The sequence below is a fragment of the Bacillus rossius genome, chromosome 8 (assembly GCF_032445375.1).
Source record: "Bacillus rossius redtenbacheri isolate Brsri chromosome 8, Brsri_v3, whole genome shotgun sequence".
NCBI lineage: Eukaryota > Metazoa > Arthropoda > Insecta > Phasmatodea > Bacillidae > Bacillus > Bacillus rossius.
In genome coordinates, this window is record NC_086336.1 from 38051570 (window position 1) to 38077014 (window position 25445).

A 25445-nucleotide genomic window follows, 5' to 3' on the forward strand; every position below is an offset into this window, starting at 1 on the left:
CTTACCAAGGTATGCGCACAAATTTTTTTAAACCCATGGGAAAGATAATCGAATATTCAACAATTTGACTATTTTGTTATACCATGCTTATTACCTACGCGCGAATTTAATACTGGAAAGCTTTTATGGGAACGGTTTACAAGTAACTTTAACTAATGCATGTTCTGGGACAACAAAAAGCATAAATTCACCCAGTATTACTGCGAACACTATTTTGTAGTGGTACAGTTGTTTTCATGTCAATGTACAAATCTACAAATATCTACAAATTTTACATGTTCCACTTACAAAAATAAAATTACACCATTTCTTTTCTCTGTGTCACTGGACCCAGTTGCTGACAATCATTCATAGATTCAGGTATTTGGCTGTCAACAACGATGCAAAATTATACGTGATAAACATACGCAAATTGTGTTTTCAACTATATCTCTGCAAGTAGTTTCCGCACCCGCCACAAGAATTCGCTGCCGGAGCAGCTACGTCGTCTGTTGAATCATTCGTTTAGCATAGCGCAATTTCAAACTATATAATGGTATAACGTATAATGTATATATAATGTATATATAATGTATAAGCGTTAAACAAAAGCTAAACCCCGGCTTTGGGCCTCATTTTTGATGAAGAATTTTCTTCAAATACTGTCCATCTTGTTAAAATTCACTATACAATAAATTAATACAATGAAGTTTCCCTTTAGCTTTGTGAACTTTTGTTCGCGCCATCCACCACAGATGGCAGCACCGTGGTTATTAAACATTTCCGTAACTTGGCTTCCGTCGCATTCACGAAATTACTCTCACCAAATGCCGTACACCGAGAGCTAAGATGTTACACAAAAATAATAATAAACTGCGGTTAAACAAATTGCTCCGTTGTTGGTGGATGCATCCAGACCAGTGCGTGTCTGGGAATTCCGGGCTTACGGTGGTCTCCGCGTGGAGTGGCGTGAATAAGCATCGCCATTCTCGATATTTCGGGCGTCGGGTCGTCCCGGGATGACGTGACCGTCGGTTCGAGAAGGGCGCCACAGGTATATAAGCAGCGACGCCAGCCTCCGCGAGAGTTCCGAGCGAGTTCCGAGAGTTCGGAGAGTTTCGCGAGTGAAGGGAAGTGTGACATCGGCGAAGAGGGTGAGAGAGTGGCGCGACGCGGAGCGACGGGATCGAGAGAGTGCGACTGAGTGTCGCGAGACTGTGTGTGTGGACAGGCGCGAGGCAAGGTGCGAACCACTGTCGAGCCTAGCTCCTGTGAGGAGTGCGAAATGTGGAACTTGACAGACATTGTGTGACTTGTGAATAAACATTTTTAATTGCCAGGGATTGGTAATCGGGCCTTTTCAAGTACAATTATTTATTAGTAATGTAAATATTAATTAATAAAACTGTGAAAAAAATTAATCTGTCTATCCTTTATGATCCTAGTTTTTCTCCACATAGGTCCCCACATAGGTCGAAACAATACTAACCAATAATATGTTGATCTAATTTTCTTCCGAACAGCTTAAGTAAGTCGTTAAAAAATCAGACTAGAATAGCTGATACAAATATAGATAATTGTCCGCCATATTGGTACTTGAAAATCAGAAGAAAAAAAATGGAGGGAAAAAAGGTGTCACGTCTGACGGCTAATCTCTGGTCTGCACATGTTCACATGGCAGCCGCGCTTATTTCATTGCTACTGTTACCGGTTCCGGTAACTTTCTTCATTGTTTAGTTAGCTGTTGCCTACGTGAGTTTATTTTCTTTGAAGAAGTCTTAAATTTTTTGTGTTTAATTAGAAACTATTCATTTTTATTGGTTTTTGCCATTTTGTCAAAGTAATTTCGTTAGGATGCTAAAATGAAACTGAAATCGTTTGCTACATGGACGCCAAGTGTTGAGTGGGTACTGGGTGTTCCGAGCAATCCCGAGGACGGCCGAAATTGCGCGACGATGACGTGGCGGAGTGACGCGCAGAGCTGTGGCGCGCGAGCCTGTGAGACGGGACTTGCGAGCCAGCGACGACGACAGCAACATGGGCCGCGTGGACGACCAGCTGGGGCCCAGTCAACGCATATACAGTAAGGAGTCGACGCACTTACACCTTGTTGCCGGAATAGGCGAAGGGCGGGCCCGTGTCTTACTAGCTTATTAACTGGACGTATTTTATTTTGGATGCTTTTTACGAGAGGTGCAACATTACCCACTTAGGCCGTGATTGCTCGAGACAGACAGCAGGCAAACGAGTCCATGCATAATACAGTAAAAGTGCGCGCACAGGAAAGACCTTTCATGTAATATTTTGTTTGACCAATCAAGTGAATTAAATGTAAATGTAATTAAAGACTTATAGTTTAATGTTCTTAGGAGTTTGTTTGAATCATGCTACTCAGTAACAGCCATGAAAGAATTAAAGAATTTGAGTCCTGCTCTTACATTGTTTGGTTTTAAAGCATCTCACACTTGCGGAATAAAAAGGGGAGCTATATTTTGAACTGTCGCACGCGGTGGGATCGTGCCACCCGCGTGAAGTTTGACCCTCCTTGGGGCCAGAGTGCGAGGACGGACTGTTGACCGCGGTGTTGCTGGAGTAAAGCAAGATAAGCCAACATCGTCAAAATTATTCCATAGTATAATATTTTGCCACTATACTCAATATACCACTGCGTTAACACAATATTTCATAAATTCTGAACTAAGAATTTTTGTGAAATTACTTCTTTTTTTTTTTAGTTACTATGTTTGAGAAATTTCTATGTTTTCTTTATATTTCAAACTTAATTCTTGTTATGTTGGCATTTCTCAACTGCGCATATTTTTTAGTGCCCATATTCCGCCTGTACAGTTGCACCCCCTGATGAGACGTGCGCCCCAGCGTGACGCGTGCTCGCCTGCTAGGGCCTAACTACAGGACCTGCTCTACAGGTCTGTTGCAAACAGGGGCGCTCCAAGCCCAGGCGAGACGGGCAACTCAGCGCTGGCCCTTTTCATTTGTACCTTCCTGGCGTGTTTAGTTTTCTGGCAAAAAAAACACGGAAATTAATGAGAACAAGAAAGTATTTGATAGTTACTAGCATGTAATCCAAAGTGCAAATTGAGTTTTCATGATTTCTTACTACAAAATTAAAAAAATATATATTCTATCATGCTATGACGCGTCTTCACCGCAGTTCGAACATCAGTATTTATAAAAATAATTCGATTTTAATCTACTACGAAATAATATCCTAATTTATTAAGCCAAATTACCAAAATATTATTCGGAATTTATGTTCAAGGTAGGATAAAACACGTTGTTTTAAGTAGTTTATTCTTCAAATTTCCCGGGGAATGGCTATTCCACACATATCATCCCGACAAGGCTACCGATAAGGCCCCTCTCCTAAACAGTAATATTAAATAGGTCAGGGCTCCGCCATGTATAGGGCCCCACTGGTTCCAAACGATAGGGAAACCTTTTCTATCATGGAGCCATAAGCGTTTGGGTAATGTTTAAATATTCTAATGTTCACAACCACTGTAAAACTTGTCGCTGTCGCATGATTATTTCATTGGCACTCTAACTTGCCATGTGTTATTACCCCCATTAAGACCATATAAGTCACATATTTGATCAACAAACGTTATCTAGATAATAATTTTCGCAGGTTTTCACGGCCATTGTCTGAAATAGCTTGGCGTCTGGGTTGCTGCCGTGTCCTTGGCGAATAATTCAACGAAGTTTCGGTCGACATTGCAGTCGCAGGGAGCAGTTACCTACTGTGATAAACTTGCAACGGAAGTTTACCTTTCTGATTCAGACTTATTCGTGTACACGCACACGTATATATTTAATATATGATAAATGTATGATATTGATGGCCTTGATTTGTCACGTGCTAGACCAGGTGAAGCCACAGGACCTGCTCTGGTCTCAGCAGGGTGATGCTGCAGTGGCTTGCCGTCACCAATGTCTGCAAGCGCCTGGCTCTGGGCGCCATGCCGGAAAGGGAGTATACAGAATATTCATAAACGACTGTCCCAGTTCCAATGTTACCTATATTACAACACTTTAATTTGGACTGTTCACAACAAATTGAAGGTAAACTAACCTAGTTTTTTTTTTACAAATATTCAATATGTGCACCTTTAGTTTTACGGTGCACATCCAACCCAAATTACAATTCATCACGCACTTAGGTTAACAAGTCAGGGGGTAATGGAAGAAATAGCCTCTTTAATTCTGTGTCTCAACTCTGGCAAATCATTTAGTTAGAGGCGGAACGTAGACACGATATTTCATAGAGCCCCAATGGAAAAAAAAAAAATCGCAGGTCTTAACCCTTTCGATCACGAAAATTCATTTTTTTGTAAAAAATTATGAAATTTGGCAGACATGTTATTCAAATTTTTTTATAAATTTTGATGTATTTTTTATTTTGATACGAATACTGAAATCCAAAATTCGGATCGTCCTCTACAGAGGACACTGTGAGCACCATGCAAATATATTTTGTTTTTAAATTATTTTTTTAACAAAGTACTAGGATTTAATAATGAATAAATACTATTTAAAAATGCTTTAAAGTTCATAAAAATCAGTGTCTATAGTTGACGTTTGTTAGAAATAATTTTATATATATGTGTGTGTATACATATATATGTATATATACAGAAGTTATCAAGTTCATCTCACACATTCATAGTTCAATTTGTGTGAAATAATTTAAAGCAGTTTCCTTCCCGTGTTATGCACATATGAACATTGCACTTCGTACACCTGATGAAGGTTTTTTCTTGTACAGCCAGGGCACTTGCACCTGGCAGTATTCTTCTGCTGACTGAACTCGGGTAAATGTTTGAAGCCATCGTATCTGACATCCTCGATGAGCCTTATTACAGCAGCCCTTTTCTTTGGGACTGGAGGGACTTGCTGTGATGAAGAGGGATGACCTCGCTTCTTGTCTACTGTCTTGCCTGCCAAAACTAAAGATTCCCCTACATGCTGGCGAAAATGAATGAAATCCATTACATTTTTTTCTGGCACTCCCAAACTGCTGGCAACCTTCCTGTATGTGAGTCACGAGTTTGTGATAGACATGTCAATTGCATGGGTCAGAAGTCGTAAAGTCAATTTCTTGGATCTTATGAAAGTTCTGTAAAGTGATATGAGGAAATCATATTTATCAACACCCCCCATGCTGGCAAGGTATAACTTGACACATTCTTGTCTCTGAACATGGATGTACTCTTAGTTTTTTTTTTCATCCCACCGGTGGCACACATCTTTTCCCCCAATTCCAACAAAGTTAGACCCAACTACAACACACGAATTATCATACCATTTTGTTAGTACAATACCGTCAGTGCTTACTGTTTCCTGCATGAAACCTCGAGTTGGTTTCTTCTTTATTTCTTTATCAGATTCCAGGGTAGGGTTTGAAAATCATTCGGTTCAAACTGTTCCTACAGCATGTATGTTCCTCTGCTGCAGCCATTGAAACAGCCAATAAGAGCTAAAAAAAATTATCGACAAACAAAAAGCTGTTCTGTGATGACATTCTTTCACAGAGCTGCATGACAACAGCAGGGCCAAGACCAAACTGTAAGTATTGTGTCTTTAGTTCAGTTTACGAGCCTTGATAGATTATAAAATCATGCATTCGCATTCAGAATCACACAAGTGAACAAAGTCGCTAACAAATAGGCTACCTGCTGAGCGAACATAATTGCATACATACTAGGACTTCCTCACACTACAGGCCCCCCCAGGAGTATAAAATTTCCCTCATGCTACTCACACAGTCCCATACAGAGGACAGTACTTCACAAGCACATTTATCTATGAACTGCTTAGTGTAGACATTTTTTACTTATTACAGTATTATCATTATATTGTTTTCTTCAAGAAGATAATTTTGTTATAATATTATTTATTTCTATTTATTGTAAAAAAAAATGGCGTTCTCAGGTCAGTTTCCTAATTTGGAGTCTCTTCCAAACCTGTTTTTTCAATCAATTTCTGGCATTTTGGTTGTAAAGCTACAGAGTGCAGCAGCTGTACTTATTGAAAAGTATCGTACCTGATATAGGACAATATGACTACGACGGCATACAGCCTTTGTTACAATTATTAAACAAAGGTGAACACATCGTCCTCTGTATGGGACACAGTGACCGAAAGGGTTAATGTCAGGTGAACGTGGAGGCCAGCGAAGAGTAGCTGTCGTTCAAACACTCTCGTACAAAGAGATTCCAAGGGGAGGATCACAATTATTAAACTTTAAACGAAATTCACGTTGGAATGTAATCACAGATTCAATCTTAGCAAATTGCAGAACACAAAACGCTTTACCCTGAGGCGTCGCCATTTTGCGTAGGAGGCGCTGCAGGCGAGGAAACAACAAAGCAGTACTCGCGCGTGCGTGTATCTAAAACTGTTTGAGTTACTCTTCAATTGTGACCTTGAACCGAAACTCTACAACGCATACAGTTGATACTATTATGAAAATTTAAATACTGTATAAGCCGGGAATCGAACCCGGAACCCTCGTCCCGCCAGGCCACCGAGCCGACGACAGCTCGCAGCTATTCAACTGGCTGAGACATGTCATATTCGCGTTGTTTCACAGCACCGCGGCATACTCCGCGATCCTGTACACGACCTTTTAAGTCAGTGGCGCGTTGGCTACTCCCAAATTTCGTCTTGTGTCCTTGTTGCACCGAACTCGGCCACGTGGCTCTCGTAAGATTCTGGTTGGTTTCTACTTCTTCAGGGAGTGTCAAATATTGTCGTCTAACACCTTTTTGTTCCTAAATATACATCGCCATAAAAACTTATATTTTTCTGAGTTTTAAATCAGTTACCGGTGTTTTAAGTAACATCTTAAATTGTCGTTAATGAGACATATTTTAGTGAAATATATGTGGTTTATGAAATTTTTATTTTTTAAAGAATCACGTTTAGAATTTTCAATGGGCCACTAAAATCTCCAGGTTTTTAGCAAAGTCAAAGAACGCAAATAGTCTACTGATACTGAGATGAATGTTTTTTTTCCCCACTCCACAAGCCCGATTTTATGCAACATTAACAACTATTAACTTCAACTTCTGGAAAATCTACCTTAAGCGCTGAAATTTCAGGGAACAAAGGTTCCACTACGTGATTCTCACGGCAATCCAGCAAAACAGACGAAGAATGCCCATGAGCATTAAGAACAGGAACTGCGTTCATTTCTAAGTTTTCGCTTCCTATAACCTCACTAAAAGTGTGTGTTCGTGTGAAGTGTTTGCTGCAACTCCTCAGTGCTCCATTCACGAAGAAGTCTGTGCCCAAGGCTTGCTCGCCCCAGGGTGATGGACATGTTTTCTGTTCCAGCATCTGCCGAAGTAAAGTTATTGTCATCGTCTATCCTCAAACATTCTCTCGGTGATAAAATGATGTGTTTTGATGTTTGATCGATTATAAAACAGGCATCGAGTCAAAATTCCGTCGTCGCTTGTAGTGATTCAGTCACGAATGTATAAAGTATCCAGTTCTTCAACAAAAAAAACACACATTCTTTTCTTGCCCTTGTTTTTTTTTTTTTTCCTTTTAAACTCGTATATTTTCTTATTGAAAAAAATATTTGTGAGCTTACCTTACTGTTTGTGTGTTCTGGCTGTACGCAATACGCGCAAGTGACGACAACCAAGAATAACTTCCCGCCTTTTTACACTTATGACATTACAATAAGTGAATAACTGTTGAAAATATTTGTGGCAGAACAACAAATGCAAGGGAGGTATGAAGTTAAAATTTTATAAATAGCCCTTGAATAAAATAACGACGAAAAAAAAATCAATATGCGTGTCGGACCGAGCCTTGACACACACAAACACACACATACATACATATATGTATGTATGTGTGTGTATGTGTGTGTGTGTGTGTCAAGGCTCGGTCCGACACGCACATTGAACACCGAAACTTTTCCGACTGCCCTACGATGGTGTTAGAATAAGTGGAACCAATTAGGTATTTCTAGGCCCAGAACAGGGTACATTTATATGTTCGTAAAAATTCCCTTCTATCCATGACTATGCGAGTGTGTAGATACGGCGCGCACTCGCACTGCGTATATGTATGATGATGTGCCTGTTTTCATCCTTTTTTTCTTCTTTTTTTTGTTTCCTCGACGTCTTTGTCCTGCCGCTCGTCCCGGCGATTACACGGCTTAACAGCTCCGTAATGAAAGCTGAGGCAGCGCGCATTAACTTTAATTACGTCATTTCCCCGCGGCGGCGACGGCCTGAAATATTAAACGAGCTCCACTAACGAGGCTTTCCTTCCCTCCCCCCCCCCTTTTTTTGTGTGTGACGTCTCCTCAATGCGAGTCCATCCACTCCGGCGCGAGCCAGTTCTCTCGAAGGCCGTATCCCAGCGACAATGAGGACAGGCGGCCCTCAGGCTAGAGGCCCCTGCCACCATCACCCCCGTCACCCCGTCAACCCCGTCACCCCCGTCACCCCCGTCACCCCCGTCACCCCCGTCACCCCCGTCACCTCCGTCCCCCCCGTCACATCCGTCACCCCCGTCACCCCCGTCACCCCCGTCACCCCCGTCACCCCCGTCACCCCCGTCACCCCGTCACCCCGTCACCCCGTCACCCCCGTCACCCCGTCACCTCCGTCACCTCCGTCACCCCCGTCACCCCCGTCACCCCGTCCCCGTCACCCCCGTCACCCCGTCCCCGTCACCCCCGTCACCCCGCCTCCGTCACCCCCGTCACCCCCGTCGCCTCCGTCACCCCCGTCACCCCCGTCGCCTCCGTCACCCCCGTCACCCCCGGCACCCCGACCCCGTCACCCCCGTCATCCCGTCCCCGTCACCCCCGTCATCCCGTCCCCGTCACCCCCGTCATCCCGTCCCCGTCACCCCCGTCACCCCGTCCCCGTCACCCCCGTCACCCCCGTCACCCCCGTCACCCCGTCACCCCCGTCACCCCCGTCACCCCCGATACTTCCGTCACCCCCGTCACCCCCGTCACCCCCGTCACCCCCGTCCCCCCGTCACCCCGTCACCCCCGTCACCCCGTCACCCCGTCACCACGTCACCCCGTCACCCCGTCACCCCCCGTTACCCCCGTCACCCCCGTCACCCCCGTCACCCCCGTCACCCCCGTCACCTACGTCACCTACGTCACCCCCGTCACCCCCGTCGCCTCGTCCCCCCCGTCACCCCCGTACCCCGTCCCTGTCACCCCCGTCACCCCCGTCACTCCCATCACCCCCGTCGACCCCGTCACCGCCGTCACCCCGTCACACCCGTCACACCCGTCACCCCGTCACCCCCCCGTCACCCCCGTCACCCCGTCACCCCCGTCACCGCCGTCACCCCGTCACCCCGTCACAGTCGTCACCCCCGTCACCCCCGTCACTTCCGTCACTTCCGTCACCCCCGTCACCCCCGTCCCCGTCACCCCCGTCACCCCGTCACCCCGTCACCCTTTCACCCCGTCACCCCCGTCACCCCGTCACCCCGTCACCTCCGTCACCCCCGTCACCCCCGTCACCCCGTCCCCGTCACCCCCGTCACCCCCGTCACCCCCGTCACCCCGTCCCCGTCACCCCCGTCATCCCGTCCCCGTCACCCCCGTCACCCCGTCCCCGTCACCCCCGTCACCCCGTCCCCGTCACCCCCGTCACCCCCGTCACCCCCGTCACCCCCGTCACCCCCGTCACCCCCGTCACCCCCGTCTCTCCGTCACCCCCGTCACCCCATCACTCCCGTCACTCCCGTCACCCCCGTCACCCCCGTCACCGCCGTCACCCCCGTCACCCCGTCACCCCGTCACCACCGTCACCCCGTTACCCCCGTCACCCCCGTCACCCCCGTCACCCCCGTCACCCCCGTCACCCCCATCACCCCCGTCACCATGTCACCCCCGTCACCCCGTCACCCCGTCACCCCATTTTTCTCGTCACCCCCATCACTTCGTCACCGCCGTCACCCCGTCACCGCCGTCACCCAGTCACCGCCGTCACCCCGTCACCGCCGTCACCCAGTCACCGCCGTCACCACGTCACCGCCGTCACCCAGTCACCCCCGTCACCCCCGTCACCACTCACCAACGCGGGTCGGCGAGGGCTGGCGGATAGCAAGTTAAACCTTTTTTTATTGGTGCGCAACGCCTCAGCTCTCGGCGTACGGCATTTGGTGGGAGTCATTTCGTGAGTGGAACGGAAATCGCATGGAACAAAAATTGTGTGATCACAGTGCTGCCATCTGTGGCAGATGGTGCGATCCAAAGTTCCCAAAAGCCAAATGGAAGCTTTACAGTATCAACTGTTTAATTATGTTTAACAAGATGGGCAGTATTGCAATAAAATTTCTTGTTTGGTAGTCTAATTTTTTTTCTACCAATAAAAAATTCCTTGGAAAATATAGCCTACCTTATACACTAATGCATTGTTATCTCATTAAATAATAAGTTATTTTACTTAGTTGTGTTCAATACCCTATTTTATCCTAGAAATATCACAACATTGTAAAAAAAAATTACTTTACCAAACTGTCTCTTTTCCGCATTTATTTTGATTGAGCTGACATGCAGGCAGTTATTTGCGATGCTGTTTTGTCACCGTCGGCTCTACGCCAGCACTAGCAGTGTGGTCGTGACGGCGGCTTGCTCTTGTCGCGACCCCAGCACTGCTAGCGGCCTCCCCCCTCCCCGCCCCACCCAACCCCGCTAATGGCGCGTAATGAGGCCGTCTCTGGGGTCGCAGGGGCCAGCTTCTTCGCAAGCCAGCGTGTCCGGGCAGTGCATTATTAAAAACCCCTGGATCGATAACGGCGAATCCTTTACAGCATGTCCCGGCACGGGAGGAAGTCAAATTAGCATGTCCGAGTTTCACACGTCTTCCTTCTCCCGATTTCTCGCGTCATCTTGGCTCTGTTTTTACCTGGACATTACCTCCAGTAAAAAGTGTTCATGGGTTGACGTGACACAAGGCACAGTTCATGGTATTTTTCAGAAATGGGCGATTACATACATAATTGTAATTAAGTTTATTTTAAATTTTGAAAATGTTTCTGGATACCCTACCTCGCGATTTTAGCATTGAAAATTTCACTCTTTTTTTTTTCACTACATATTCGGGAACACTGAATTTGATATATATATTTTTAACGGGTGTACAAGGTTCCACAGGTGACACATTTGCCTCACACGTGACAATAAACAACAGATACCTACTCCCCAAAAATTCTGACTTTAGTTCTCTTCCATAGTAGCTCATTAAATAGCAATAATCTATTGAACTATCAAAATCGGCAAATATCTGTTTGATTTGCGAACCTGTTTCTCTAAAGCTGTAAATGTGAATAAATTGTAGTAAACTCGTGTCTCATACGTGGCAGCTGGTATTTATTTTTCATTTATTTATGAGAATAAATTAATAATTACTATAGTTAAAATAAAATATGATGTAATATGATTTCATTCTATAATTATGTTTATGAAATATTTTTTTCAATTGTATTAAATTAACGAGATAAAAATGTAACTGGGAAATGAGTTTGATTGTCCCACGTACGATGGTGGAATCTCACATAAAGGTAATACTAGATTATTTCTCACGGTTTGTAACAAGACAAACTATTTGTATAGTAAAACTGAAACCACGTAAGTAAGAACGGAAATTGATTATTTATGTATGGATACAACAAAGGTTTTACGCATAATTCAAAGTAAAAATCACAAACGAACCATTACAACACACATTCAGTAGCGTAGCCATTAATTCTTCTTTTTCTCTGTATAATCACATCATAATTATTATTAGTACGCCTCTCTGGATCACTCTTTTCAAATCACACATTCTACAACGAATTTATTATTCATTTCATGAATTTAATGCTAAACAACACTAACTTACTTTTTGTCCAAACAGAAAATGTCACTCTGCAAGTAGGATAGGTGAATCCCGTATATATAGTGGCACATGTTCATTGTAGCACTGGCTTGATTTTTGTCCTCGACTGTTTACCTACTCTGCTAATGAAACATGTCCTTTACTCAAATTTTACATACATGTCACATACCTGGTTATTTTTCTCAGTCCCTCAGTTATGATGTTAATACATTATTAAATCATAAAAAAACCTTCAGAAAGAATAATTATTTTACTCAGCAAAACTACCACATTACTGTGCTTATGTTTACTTGTTAGCCATAATTACCAGGACACTCTATTACATAGATATTGGTACGTACGCGAGAGACCCGACCACGATGACAGGTTCGGAGCTGGCTAGCGGTCCTGCACGGCCACTGGCGTCACTCGCCGTGCCACGTGCCGCACACTGACGTAAGGCATGCCACGCGCGCCTGACCGGATTACAAGGGTCGTCACTAACACCCCTCCCCCTCCGCTCCCCGCGCATCACCAATCCTTGGCGCTGTTATACATCGCCGAGCGACCCTGGGAATTCCCCGGGCTGCCAAGTGGAGTGGCGTGAATGGGCGTCGCATTTCTGGACTTTTCGGGCGTCGGGTCGGCCCGGAATGACGTGACTCGTCGGTTCGAGAAGGGCGCCACAGGTACATAAGCAGCGACGCCGGCCTCCGCGAGAGTTCCGAGAGAGTTCCGTGAGTTCGGAGAGTTCCGTGAGAGACCCCCTCGAGAGTGGCGCGACGCGGAGCGACGGGATCGAGAGAGTGCGACTGAGTGGCGCGCGACTCTGTGTGTGTAGACAGGCGCGAGGTAAGGGGTGAACCACTGTCGAGCCTAGCTCCAGTGAGGAGAGCAAACTGTGGAACTTGACAGACCTTCAGTGACTTGTGAATAAACAGTTTTAAGTGCCAGTGATTGGTGATCGGGCCTTTTTAAGTACAATTATTTATTAATAATTCAAATATTGGTAACTAATAAAACTGCAATAAAACTTAATTGAAAAACTTAATGGGGCTATCCCTTACGAACCCAGTTCTCCCCACATATGTCGTAACAATATCTTAATGTATTAGGGTTCAACTCTCATTATTTTGTTTGAAAGGCATGTCATTTTCTCCTCATTTTATGCCAGTGGGTTTGATAGGAGAAGTTATACGTACTAATTTGCATACTAATCTCGAAATTAAAGTTTTAAAATTTCTAACGCGGAGAACCGAACCCTCAGACTTCCTTCACTGAATAGGTTAATCATTTAATACACAGCACTTTTTACCAACCCGGCAGCCAAGAGAATAAATGTAGGAATGAAAGGGCTTAACGACTTGTTGAATTCTATGTCATTAGGTCATTATACGGGTGATCATTTGAAGTGGTCTTTGGGTTTCTCGGGAACACGTCAATTTATTTCGTATTACTTTGCCACAAACACTGTCCATAAAAACCAAGAACTGCCCCTAATCATGGGTAACAGCAGGATTAATTTACCTGTATATTTGTATCCAGGTTGCAAAAAAAATATTTGTGTTTATGTCACCAATTATTGAGGAAGGGAATGATACATGTATGGCAAATTATTTCCATCAACTTATCCATTACAATAAAAATAAAAATTGTCTTAGGTAAAAGATTATTTTCTACTTTATGCATTTTTAAAAGTTGAAATGACGTACTATTAATACTTTTGTAAAAAAAATACCCTATGTTTTGAGAATCAATAATTGAAGTTTTCACTAATATGTATGTATTTTCGTAGCAACGTCTTGTAAATTGTAATCATATTAAATATATAAAAAAGGTTTTTTAGCTGTCACAATAGCCTATATTTTTGTCAAAAAATTTCGTGACGACTGCAAAACAGTTTATTAGTCTAAAAAAATGGATATTATAGACTACAAAATTTTGCTGTTACAAAGAAGTTTCTTCATGAAAAGTAAAATATTTAGTATGGCGTTTATTCACAATTATATTTTATAGTGGTTACAAAGCTTTTTTATGCTGGAAACGTATTGTTATGAGGAGACTATAGATGAGGCAGGCCTGTGTTGTGAGGCTGATGGGAACGAGGCAGGCCAATCAGCTCGGCGCACCGGTCAGCGTAGGAGGGGGGGGGGTCCCGGGGAGGCCCCACCCCCAGAGAAAGTTGCGCCCGTCACGCCGCTACATGGTAATCCGATTAGAACGGCGCCTCTGTCCATTTAGAGTGTTAGGCGCGTCTCAAGAGCCATGTTAATGTGAACCGACGTAACTAGGACGCCATTGTTCTTGTTACTTCGTGTATTTAGTCTATTTTGATCACGCGATACTTTTGAGGGCTACGAGGACTTTCCAGGGCGGAAGTGCGCAGTTATATGAGACGAAGCCGACCCCTGGTTGGTGTGTGAGCGGTTGATGGCAGCACCGGCGAGAGAGCGAGACTGGTGTGAGAGAGAGAGAGAGAGCGAAGTGAAGAGGGTGAGCGACCCCTCGGCGAGCGACAGCGGGCTTCGTGTGCTCAGTTCGGAGCGTCAGGGACGGTGTTGGGTGCGCGGCGGACGGGTTAGCAGTGCGAGGCAGTGTGTTGAGACTGAAGTGTGCGGCACTGAGAGAACCACTGTCGCGCCTAGCTTCAGTGGGAAGAGTAAAAAAATGGACTTACAAAGGTGTGATTGCTTTGTGGACATACATCTATGTTTCTGTGGTTTAAGATATAATGGAATTGTTAGCTAATGAATAAAACTTTAATCATTTGGGCTATGTCTTCGTACCTGTGTATTCCCACACTTGTAACAATAACTTACTGGTTTTGCTAATAAGTTATTTTTCCAGCGAAGTTAATCCGAAAGTAATACGTTGATTTCACCCGCGGAGATAGCTATTTCGTACAACATCCGTGTATAGGCAAACGTATATTTTCTGTTGGCACTGGAATGGAGTATACTTTGAGGTCTCTTTCATTTCTTTTTTTTTTGTCTTAATATCCGTCCACCGCCAGAGGAATTCCAATACCGACTTTCATATAGTGTTCACTGTGCTCTTTCGGGTTATACCAACGAAGATAAAGCCATAAAGGAAGACCGGCTGGCAAGGAATGAAAGAATGTGAATTCCAGAAAGATAGCCAAACCAGTTATTTCGGTAGGTTTCGTTCGCCCTGGAACCAATAAGTAATAATAAAGAGAAAGGTTGCTTGACGTTTATCTTGGATGACCATGTCTTGAAATACACCCCGTGGCAGGAATGAAAAAAAATTTGTCGCAGAAGCCGTTCATTTACATTTTTTGTGTAATAAACGTAAGAATCATTATAATGTCACTTCTACCACTACGCACATAACTACCATACATAAATATCAGCCTATGTAGGCTACATACTTTGTAGCAAAACCTTTTCCTCGTTTTAAACTCACAGAAATGTTCTCTATCTCTTTTAATTCTATAGTCACAATCGTGAAGTTGCAGATCTAAACAAGGTTCCATAACAAAAAAAAATCAGTTCTATAGCTTCAAAAATAATACAAATACTATAGAATTGAAAAAATATTAATATTTCGAATTAATTTTTTAGTCATCCCATTGATATATTCTGATATTATTACTATTCCATATGGTTAGGAGTAGGATTCTTGAAAATTTGCTTATAACTATAATAATTTTTTTAATATTTAAAAAAAAAAGTTTTTTGTTTTAATTTTAAAAATGACTTTAATTTAGACAGCAATTTTAATATCAGATTCTAAATAAAAACAAATATATATTGCTGGTTATTCTTTGACGATTACATAAAAACTTGTTCTTGTATTCTGTGGTGAAATGTTACGCTTATGACTGTGGGCAGATATATACAATACCCTCTTCCGGTAGTGCTACAATCCGCGATAGCCCTGGTCTGGGTGGGGCCACGGCGATTGAGTGATCTGACATCTAGTATTACACTGAGACGAAACGTAACGGACGTTGCTACGAGCTGGCGAGAATTATCGGGGTGCTCCAGTTCCCTAAACTAATACATTACACTGTCACTTCATCTCTTCGGTTTTCCGCTTGTCTATCTGTATCTCATGATTTAGAGATCAAGGAGACCCTTAACCCTCACTTATTTGTTCCTTCGTTCTTCTCGGCAACGAAGAATTGGCACACTGTCAGTGTCAGTCGGCCAGAACTCGTAAACACCTTCACCAATAGTTCTCGTTAACGCTAGCACGTGTCACCCTGGTACCCTGTCCCGCTGGTTCTCCTGTGTCGCACGGGTGCCCCTCTTGTGTCATAGTACCCTCTGTCCCCCTGGTACTTTTCTGTCACAAATGTAACCGTCTACCATCATTAATATCCCCTGTCTCTCGGGTAATCCTCTTTCACTCCGGTTTCCCCCTCTGCCAGCCTAGTACCCGTCTGTCATCATGGTACTCATCTATCACCTTGGTAATCTCTGTCCTCTTTTTGTCACCGTAGTTCCCCGCTCCGGTACCCCTTTATCATTCTCGTTCTCCTTTGTCACATTCTGTCACCTTTGTACCCCTCTACTGCCCTGGTTAACCTTTGTCACTATAGTACCCTTCTATCGCACCAGTTACCCTTTGCCAGCTTGATACCTATTTGTTACTCACTTACCCCTCTACCAACCTGGTACCCCTCTGTCACCCTTATTCATCTCTCTCATCCTGATACCCATCAGTCACTCTGGTTCCCTGTTATTACCTAGGCACCCTTTTATCACCTTTGTTCTTTTCTGTCATACTGATTTCCCTCTGTCTGCTTCGTATCTCTTTGTCACCCTGGTGTTCCACAATCACACTTGTTTCAGTCTGTTACCCTCGGATTTCAATAGCACCCTGATAACCCTTGATAATGCCTTTACCAACCTTGTTTCCCTTAATCACTCTAGTACTTTTCTATAACCATTGTTCCTCTCTGTCACCCTGATAACCATCTGGATCAACTTTTCCCTCTGTCAACCTGGAACCGATCTATCACCCTGGTATCCCTATGTCACCCTTGTTCCCTTTTGTCATCCTGAATCCCCTCTGTCACCCTGGTATACTTCTGTCACCCTGTTTTTCCACAGTCACCCTTGTTCCCAACTGTCACCTTGGTGGTACCCCAAAATCACCTTGGTTACCTTCTTTCAACCAAGTACCACTCTGTCACAGTACTATTCGCCAGACTAGCAACCATCTCTCAACCTGACACAACTCTACCAACCTGGTTCTCCTAGTTATCATGGTACTCTATCACTATGGTTCCCCTGTGTCACCCTGGTAACACTCTATCGCATCAGTTCCCTTGTGTAACTCTGATACCCTCTCTCATGCTGGTTCGCCTCTATCACCCTGGTACCCCTCATCACTATGGCTACCCTATTACACTCAGTGTACTCATCTATAACATGGTTCAATCTGTCACCCTGGTCTTCCTCTATCATTCCTTTACTTCTCTATCACCCTGGCACCACTATGTCATCCTGTACATATATCACCCTGGTAACCCTTTATCATTATGATTACCCACTAACACTGTGTAAACTTCTATAAACAGGTCATCTCTATCACCCTGGATTTTCTCTGTCATACTAGCACCCTCTGTCACCCAGATTCCCCTGGTACTCCTCTTTCACACGAGTTCTTCTCTGTCATCTAGGCACCCCTCTTTCGCCTCAGATCTTCTATCACCCTGATTCTTCACTGTCACCCTAGTACCCCTACATCACCCTGGTACCACTCTGTCACATTGATACTCCTTCACCCTAATTTCTCCTCTGTCACCATGGCTTCCCTCTGTCCTCGAATACCCTCTGTCACCCTGATTTCCCACTCTCACCCTGATTCTCCTCTGTCACCCTGGTACACTTCGCGTGTTCGAGAAGAAATGGTTACCACAGAAAGTATCCGGACTAAACTCACTCGCGGATGTAGGGGGGAGTCACTGACAGGTCACCTCGAGGTCTGCCTCATCTCTGGTACACACGCATCGGAGGACGTGTGAGGAAGGGGGCGTACCTTGAGGCGAACGAAGGTATTTTCGATTTTCACTCCCGGTCGCCTCTTTCCAGGAAATCTCAAGGTCCAATAACATACACACACTCTGTACCTTGAGGCAGACCTCTGAGGATAACCGGAGCGTGTGTGGCCGGCCTTAGTGACCGCCAGTGGCGACGTCGAGGTCATTAAGAGTCGGGCGAAACACACCAGAGATTCTGAGACAGGAATCGGCCAGGGCCTTTAGTAAAGTATCCTCCTTGAAAGATTTTAGGATACCAACTCGGGTCCTCTGGAGGGGTCTGATCGCTGCCGCACATGCCGTTACCTTGCGCGATGAGCGCAGTGACGACGGCCGCCAGCACTGCCGCGCGAGAGCCGCGCATCCTGGACGAGCGCCGGGGGTCACTCCATGGGGCGTCCCGTGTCTCCGCGGCGCAGGCGCGCGCCCGCCCTAGCTGCAACCAACAGCCGCGCAACGTCTGCTGGGGGGCAGCTCGAGGATACACATCAGTTCTTATCAGGGGCGTAGCCAGGGTAGGGGGGGGGGGGGTTTAGGGGTTGAAACACCGCCCCCCCCCCCCTTAGCACCAAATCTTTAATTAATTTTTTATTCATCACTCAAACAAATTTCATATTAAAATTAATAAAAAATTTACCATTACAATATTTAAATTTAAGTACCGAAAACTGCTAAAATAGCAATATAAGAGGGGGCCATGCTTCGTAACACCCCCCATACACAAATCCTGGCTATGCCACTGGGTTCTTTTTAGTTAAGTTGTTTAATTTTCACACTAAAATCTCAAATAACAAAAGCTTTCAGAATTCGAACGTTCACACGTAGATATTTAAGTAATGATTTTGGCTGAGAAAATAAAAATTGACATTTTATACTTTGGTTTTTTATTTGATTTTTTTTTTTAAATAATTTATTCCTTAGTCATTTATTTTTTTGTTGTTTTCGGTAAGAAAATTTGATTAATTCATATTTATGAATGTGATTTAATACATGAAACACACATGTCAAGTTTGTATGGAAGATACGCTTACAACTAACACGTGTGCGAACCGGCATTTAAATACAGAATTCTTGAAAACACAATTCCTACCACGTCTGTGTGTGAGGCACGTTGGGTTAGTGTATATGTCAAGAGATTCTTGAAATATATTATTTGCTGGGTATGTTTATTTCGCGGTGGGTCTCACCTCGCATAATTTGAACTGCTTTTATGTTTGCCCAGATAAACGACTTTCTAGATTTGCTACGATTTTGTCCTACTGAGACTACTGACCTATTTCCCCACCAAATGTTTAAGTACAATAGTTTGACCCAAATATAATTTGTATGTTTATCACTTAACATGATTATTCCAGTGATTAAAAAAAAAAACAGATAAAGATCTTGAAAGATTTTAAAAACTTAAAGACTCGAAACATTTCTTCTACTAACAGTTACGCCACGAAAAGTGAAGATTAAAAGTTAATTGTAAAAGACCATCAATCATTTTTACCAAAAACTGTATTAATTTTACGAAGAAATTATGTCTTAATTAATTGGGAGAATGCGATAAATGCTATGGTGGTGCAATAATGTGGACTTGGCTCGTCGAGTTAAGATACTGTTGGCTGTATTTAACCGATTCAATTTAAAAAAAAATATATATCTTACTTAACATTCAACAAAATATATATATGTCGCAAAGGCAAAACACACAATTTAGTCATACAAATTTACTACAAAAGCTGTTGTGTTCAGATAAGTACAGATCAATGAAATTAGATGCACATACGTGTTTAATCCTGCTGGATTTGTTTTTGTCGTGCTCTATAATTACGCTCGTTTGTGTGTGTATCCCGTCATGAATCGCCAACTTACCGCAGCCGCCGTCGACAACAGAGTAAAGGAGTTTGTTTTTACGAATGGTTCTCGGGCAGCCAGCCCTCAGTTAACGCGATGCGACACGCGACGTCAGCGCGCCCGCAGATGTATGCCTCCGCCAGACCCGGGCGGCGACCGGCTCGCTCGAAGCCGGCGACGCGACTGGCCCAGTCGCGGACCGCAGGCCGCAGGGCGATCCGTTTCCCTTCTGCGCATGCGCGGCCCGTCTCCCGGGCGCCTGCGCACACCGAGTGTGAGGAGAGGAGGGATTAGTTTGAGGATAACTTACAGTAACCACCTCAGGCCCGTTCTAAACTCAAAGGCGAATCCAGACTGAGGCTCAGGGAGGGGACAAATTATTTTTTCTAATAAATTTAAGTATATTTAGAATTGAAATGCCGAACAGTAAGTTCAGTATGGTCTTAATTAGCTTGCTGCTCTATTTAACAGCGGGTTGGAAGCTGAATAATAATTTTGTAGTTCTTATTTTTAGTCGTGTGCATTTGATTTATGGTTCAAAACCGTCCTATTATTTATAGCACTGCAGTAAAATAATACTCTAGTAATTTTGGAAAACTATGATTAGGAAAATCAGAAATTATTCAGGGTTCACGGGGGGGGGGGGGGGGGTCCATGCACTATGGTCCCTTCTTTCTGGATTCGCCAACGTCTACACTGGCACGGTAACCAATGACACGGAACTTCGCGATTACCTAAAATTAATTTAATCGATTAATAAATTGAGATCCAGGAAACACAACACTGCCAGGAATTACATTTATACTATACGTTGTACTTGAAACAAAATTTTTTACGTATTCAGAACGTAGGCAAACATTGCTACCATTGTGGCCAAATACTCAGTTGCTATGGATAAACGTAAATGTAAGAGCTGAGCATTGCCGAGCTAATCCGTACGGATCAGTGTCCGCATGCGTGCCACTGTTGAACAGGCCTTAACGAAGGAACATTTCGTCGGCCATTCAAGTATGGGCCTGTGATATATTCTCAACGAAAAATAATAATGTTCAAAATTAGCAGTAATTGTGCCTATTTCGTAACTCAAATACATTTTCATCGTTTACAATACTCACCTCATTATTAAATCTGTTCTGCAAATAAATTTTATAGACCCATTCTTTCAGTGCCCAAAAGAAAGGAAAGTAAAATCTCACTTACAGGATGCTTATATTTGTTGCATACTGCCCATATTTTGGCCTAGATGCACGAAATCAGCAGACATATTTAAAATAATCAGGAAGTTTTCCATAAACATAGTTTGGATGTTTACGTTTATTGACCCCGTTTCACAGTCAACATTAAGCTTGCCCCCTCAGTAAGGGACTTACTTGTTTAAGGTCTAACATCAGATTTGACTTTGTAACTTTAAATTTCTGCGTTGATATATGAGAATGATAATGATAAAAGTAGCTAATAGTAATAATAATTTAATTAATCGAAATGTTGTTTGCCAATTGTACGCCTCTGCCGTCATCCCTTCGAGAACCCTTAACCATAGAAACAGTGTTACCGATAGGACAAGGAAGATTATTACACACAGTATTCGGATATTGAAAGGTCATAAATGGAATCGGCGGCAGGAAATGCCAAAACAAGAAACTTCTATAAAGGAACATACGTCCGGAAACGCAAGCCTGCAAAACTACAGGCGCGAACTGTTTGAAATTCCGTACTTGGGCATCACTCCAGTGGCTGAAAGACGCGCGATCTAAGCCCGGTCATATTCAGCGCAGACGTTTATTCGTGAATGAATTATTATTCGATTCGCCATTTTAAATCATATATATATATATATATATTTTTTTTTTAAGTTATTCGTTACATGTCGATACAGCCATTGAAACTCATTCACAAAAATATTAAATGAAAGTAGTGTAAAATCTGAAAATAAAGAAGATTTATTGCTTTCTGCAGCATAGTAGGTATGTGTTTTATATGTAACAAATAATCCGCGATATTAATAGAAGTATAGAAGTACTCAATTCTTATGTATATAATTAGTTGAATTTAAAAAAAAATATTTCGAGCAAACATTTTTACTTGTTCAAAAAAATGCATTTCTGGGGTTTACTACTTGCTTTCTAAGCCACTATATTAACGTTCCAAATAATTTCTCACATTAAAATTTTTATTTTATTTCACATCAATTTCTCGTGAACTATGCGAAGAGTGGATGAAACGTTTCACTTATTGCTAGGAACGCGAGATACAAGACAGCAATGCGCGTCAGGTTCGGGGCGGGCTGGTGGCCACGCACGGTCACTGACGTCACGCGCCGGGCAGGTCAGGCGTGTCTGGCCGGATTACAAGGGTCCTTGCTACCCCCTTCCCCCTCCAATCCCCGCGCATCGTCCCGTCTCGGGCTATTATCACCTTTATCACCTTATCATCACCATTATCACCTTTAGATGCCTGGGAATCCCGGGCTTACAGAGGCCGCCGCGTGGCATGACGTGAATAAGAGTCACCATTCTCGATGTTTCGGGCGTCGGGTCGGCCCGTGATGACGCAACTCTTCACTGCCGCTCTCGTCGGTTCGAGAAGGGCGCCACAAGTATGTGCGCAGTGACGCCGGCCTCCCAAGCGAGTTCCGAGAGTTCGAAGAGTTCCGCGAGAGAAGGTTAGTGCGACATCGGCGAAGAGTGGCGCGACGCATAACGACGGGATCGAGAGAGTGAGACTGAGTGGCGCAAGACTGCGTGTGTGGACGGGCGCGAGGTAAGGAGAGAGTGAGTGAGTTTACGCTTCTGCGCACTGAGCTAAGATATACGTTACTGTGCAAGAAAAAAAAATACTGTTACGTGGATACTAGAGGTGAAGCGACGAGGCAGGCCAGTCGGCGCCGGCCAGCGGGGTGTGCCCCACCTCGCGGCTCCAGCGACCGTTCCTCTGCGGTAATCCGATTAGGAGCGGCGCCTCTCTCTCGCGCGGGTCTGCGGGACTGAGAAGGCATTGCACGATGTCCTCATGATTGTGGACCTAGCCCGGGAGAAATACGTGGTGGGGATTTTCCTTGACATCTCTGGGGCTTTTGAACATTCCTGGTGGCCGGCTATCCCCAACCGACTGCGAGACCTGCGGTGCCCTCGGAACCGTCGCCGTCTGCCTGACGGCTACCTCTTGGGTAACACTGTGTTGTACAAAACGAACACGGCTACTGTTGAGAAGCGGCTTACCAAGGCCGGTATTCCAAGACACATAAATAGGTGTTGCGTATGCTACACCTTTATCCTAACCGTGTTCCTAGTGCAATATAGGATACGGCCAGTCCCTTTATTTCAGGGAACGGATGATTTTGGTGTCTCATCCGTGGTCTATCTGTTGCCCAAACTTCCGCGCATGCCCAAAGTTCACTTCTTCGTTGATTTCATCCAGATGGTGGACCCGCTTCTAGCGCCACAAACTCATATATATTCAATTCCGTGATCATCGGGGAACGTAACAAACGTTAGGGTGTACAAAGTGAAACTTCGTGGTAGAAAAAATATCCTGAAATACATTTTGTACTCTTAAAAAGTACTTGAGAAAATTAGAGAGGAGGTTCAATTTTTGTGTGATGATGCTTCTATCTCTATGTACATTTTTTTCCGTAACAATTTTATCTATGGATACGAAACATCCGTTAGAATGCGTTGGAACCAGTTTCTAGCCTCGCGCAGGGCACCGTTTATTAAAAAACTGTTGCCGAACTGGGTTTTCGGCTTGGAAACGTTCTGGAATACAGCCCGCGAGTTAGGTAACCAAAAAAAGGCAGTGCTTATTCGCTACCTTGCCCGAGCGTCTTGGAACACCGCCCTAAGGGACGTCACCAGGACATTCCTCGGACCTCTATGATAGCCTTCTTCACCCGCCTCTACCTACTGGCTGCCAAACATTTGGGTATGCGAATGAAGGACTCATACTGACGCCAGGTCGCTCATGACTCGAACTGGAGCACTGTGCCTAAGCACTGCTGTTGCGAGGCATGTGCTCAATTTCGCTTAACCATGTGTGTTAATATTTTTATGGCCAACTGGACGCCATAACTGGATATTTTGTGCTGTCAATATTTTTTCTGAGTAATTTACGCATATTTATACCTATAAAATTTCTTTGTGTGTTTAATATTCAATTTTTCAGATATGTGATGTTAATAACTTCGTTTGAATTTTTCTACATCAAACAATTTTAATGGGTTCTTAACTCTCGCTGATCGTTCATTTAAATTACTATTTAAGTATTTGATGTCTAAATAAAATTTAATTATTCATATGGTATCAGTCGCAGAAGGTGATATGAACTGTGGATCCTTGCCTGCAGAAGTATCTAAAGGTCACCGATGTATTTATTGCAACAAGTAATTCAACTTGAGGCCGGACCCCATCAGAGTCCCAACTCCCACTGCAAGCATCAACTCTTGTTACCTTCCACAAGGTAAACACTTGCCCAGATGGGGCCTAGCCTGCATATTAAATTCAAACCCAAATACAATGGACAAAACCTATGCTGAAAAATGTAAGGTGGCAGAACATTGACCAAACACATAAAATTAGTTCCAACGTTTATTGTTAGTCTTTAACACATCTCATAAATAACTTCCAGTACAAAAATAGTTATATCTGTGAAGAGTAGTTAGTCCAAAATATTATAATTTACACACAATAAATACTATATCTAACACTATAGTTTTCTTTAGTATAAGCTCTAGACTAGAAAAGCCAACATTTATAAGCTACATTTGAATGCTTAATATATTTACCAATATTAAAATAAATTATTAACCAACTCATTAGGCAAGGTCTTTGGAGTGCTAAATCAAGTTATTGAAAACAATATGGCCGCCAAACAAGAAAAATGCACAGGAGGTGCAGAAAATGGAACAAGTGCCAAATCCACATTATGAGCACCTAAACAAAAAAAACTTTAAGTTTAAACAGGTGCATCATATCCACAAAAAACACAAGTCCAACTACACACACTATCAAAGTTATTATCATCAAAAATTCAAACTCTAATGGCCATTTCATAACAAATCATTACAACCCTACCAATACTTAGCTCTCCAAAACACCTTTCCTACTGTCGATCTCTCTCTCTCTCTCTCTCTCTCTCTCTCTCTCTCTCTCTCTCTCTCTCTCTCTCTCATGCCTCCATGCCTAACTGGTCAAAACCCCGAGCTTATATACCTATTTTCTTTCCCCCCCTTCCCTCCTATTGCCCCTCCAATTCTCTGGTTTAATTTAATAATAGAGATGATTCTAGAATGTTTTAGAAGGATCTTCACACCAGTTCACATAATCGATATATATAACCGATTTCCGGGATTTATTCTTTTTCTTCTTGAATCCGGAGTTGGTAACACTGAATTCGATGTTGTGTTGGAATGAAGTCTCCACTCTGACTATGGTTTTTGTGTGAAAGTGCACTGTCTCTGCCGCACACAGCCGTAGCCTATCTATGAGTCGTGATGTCACAAGATGTCTGTTTATTCCTACCCACTAACATGAAAGGTAGCTTCTTCATGTCCTTAAATGTTTGTGTGTAGAATCTTAAATTAACGTCTCGTGACCATACACGGCCTCAAACTTGAGAAAAATTGCAAGTGGCTTGAGAGGACTCTGTGTATTTTGGATCCTTACCGGAAATCTTTTATTTGCAGTCATTGTCAGAAATCCATACATCTTCAATAAACATCGCAAGATCTGTACAACCAAGCT

The 25445-nt window shown here is 43.5% G+C and overlaps 1 protein-coding gene across 2 annotated transcripts in view; it reads right to left on the reverse strand.

Moving 5' to 3' along the window:
• The window catches only part of LOC134534748 (uncharacterized), an 86739-nt gene extending 66861 nt beyond the window's left edge, over window positions 1-19878 (reverse strand). For both annotated transcript variants that reach the window (XM_063373269.1, XM_063373270.1), the window contains exons 1-2: window positions 19726-19878; window positions 18175-18304 (exon numbers count right to left, since the gene is read on the reverse strand). In XM_063373269.1, the coding sequence (XP_063229339.1) occupies window positions 18175-18232 (58 nt within the window). In that variant the 5' untranslated portion in view covers window positions 18233-18304; window positions 19726-19878. The remainder of the gene's footprint in view (window positions 1-18174; window positions 18305-19725) is intronic.
• Window positions 19879-25445: the final 5567 nt, after the last annotated feature.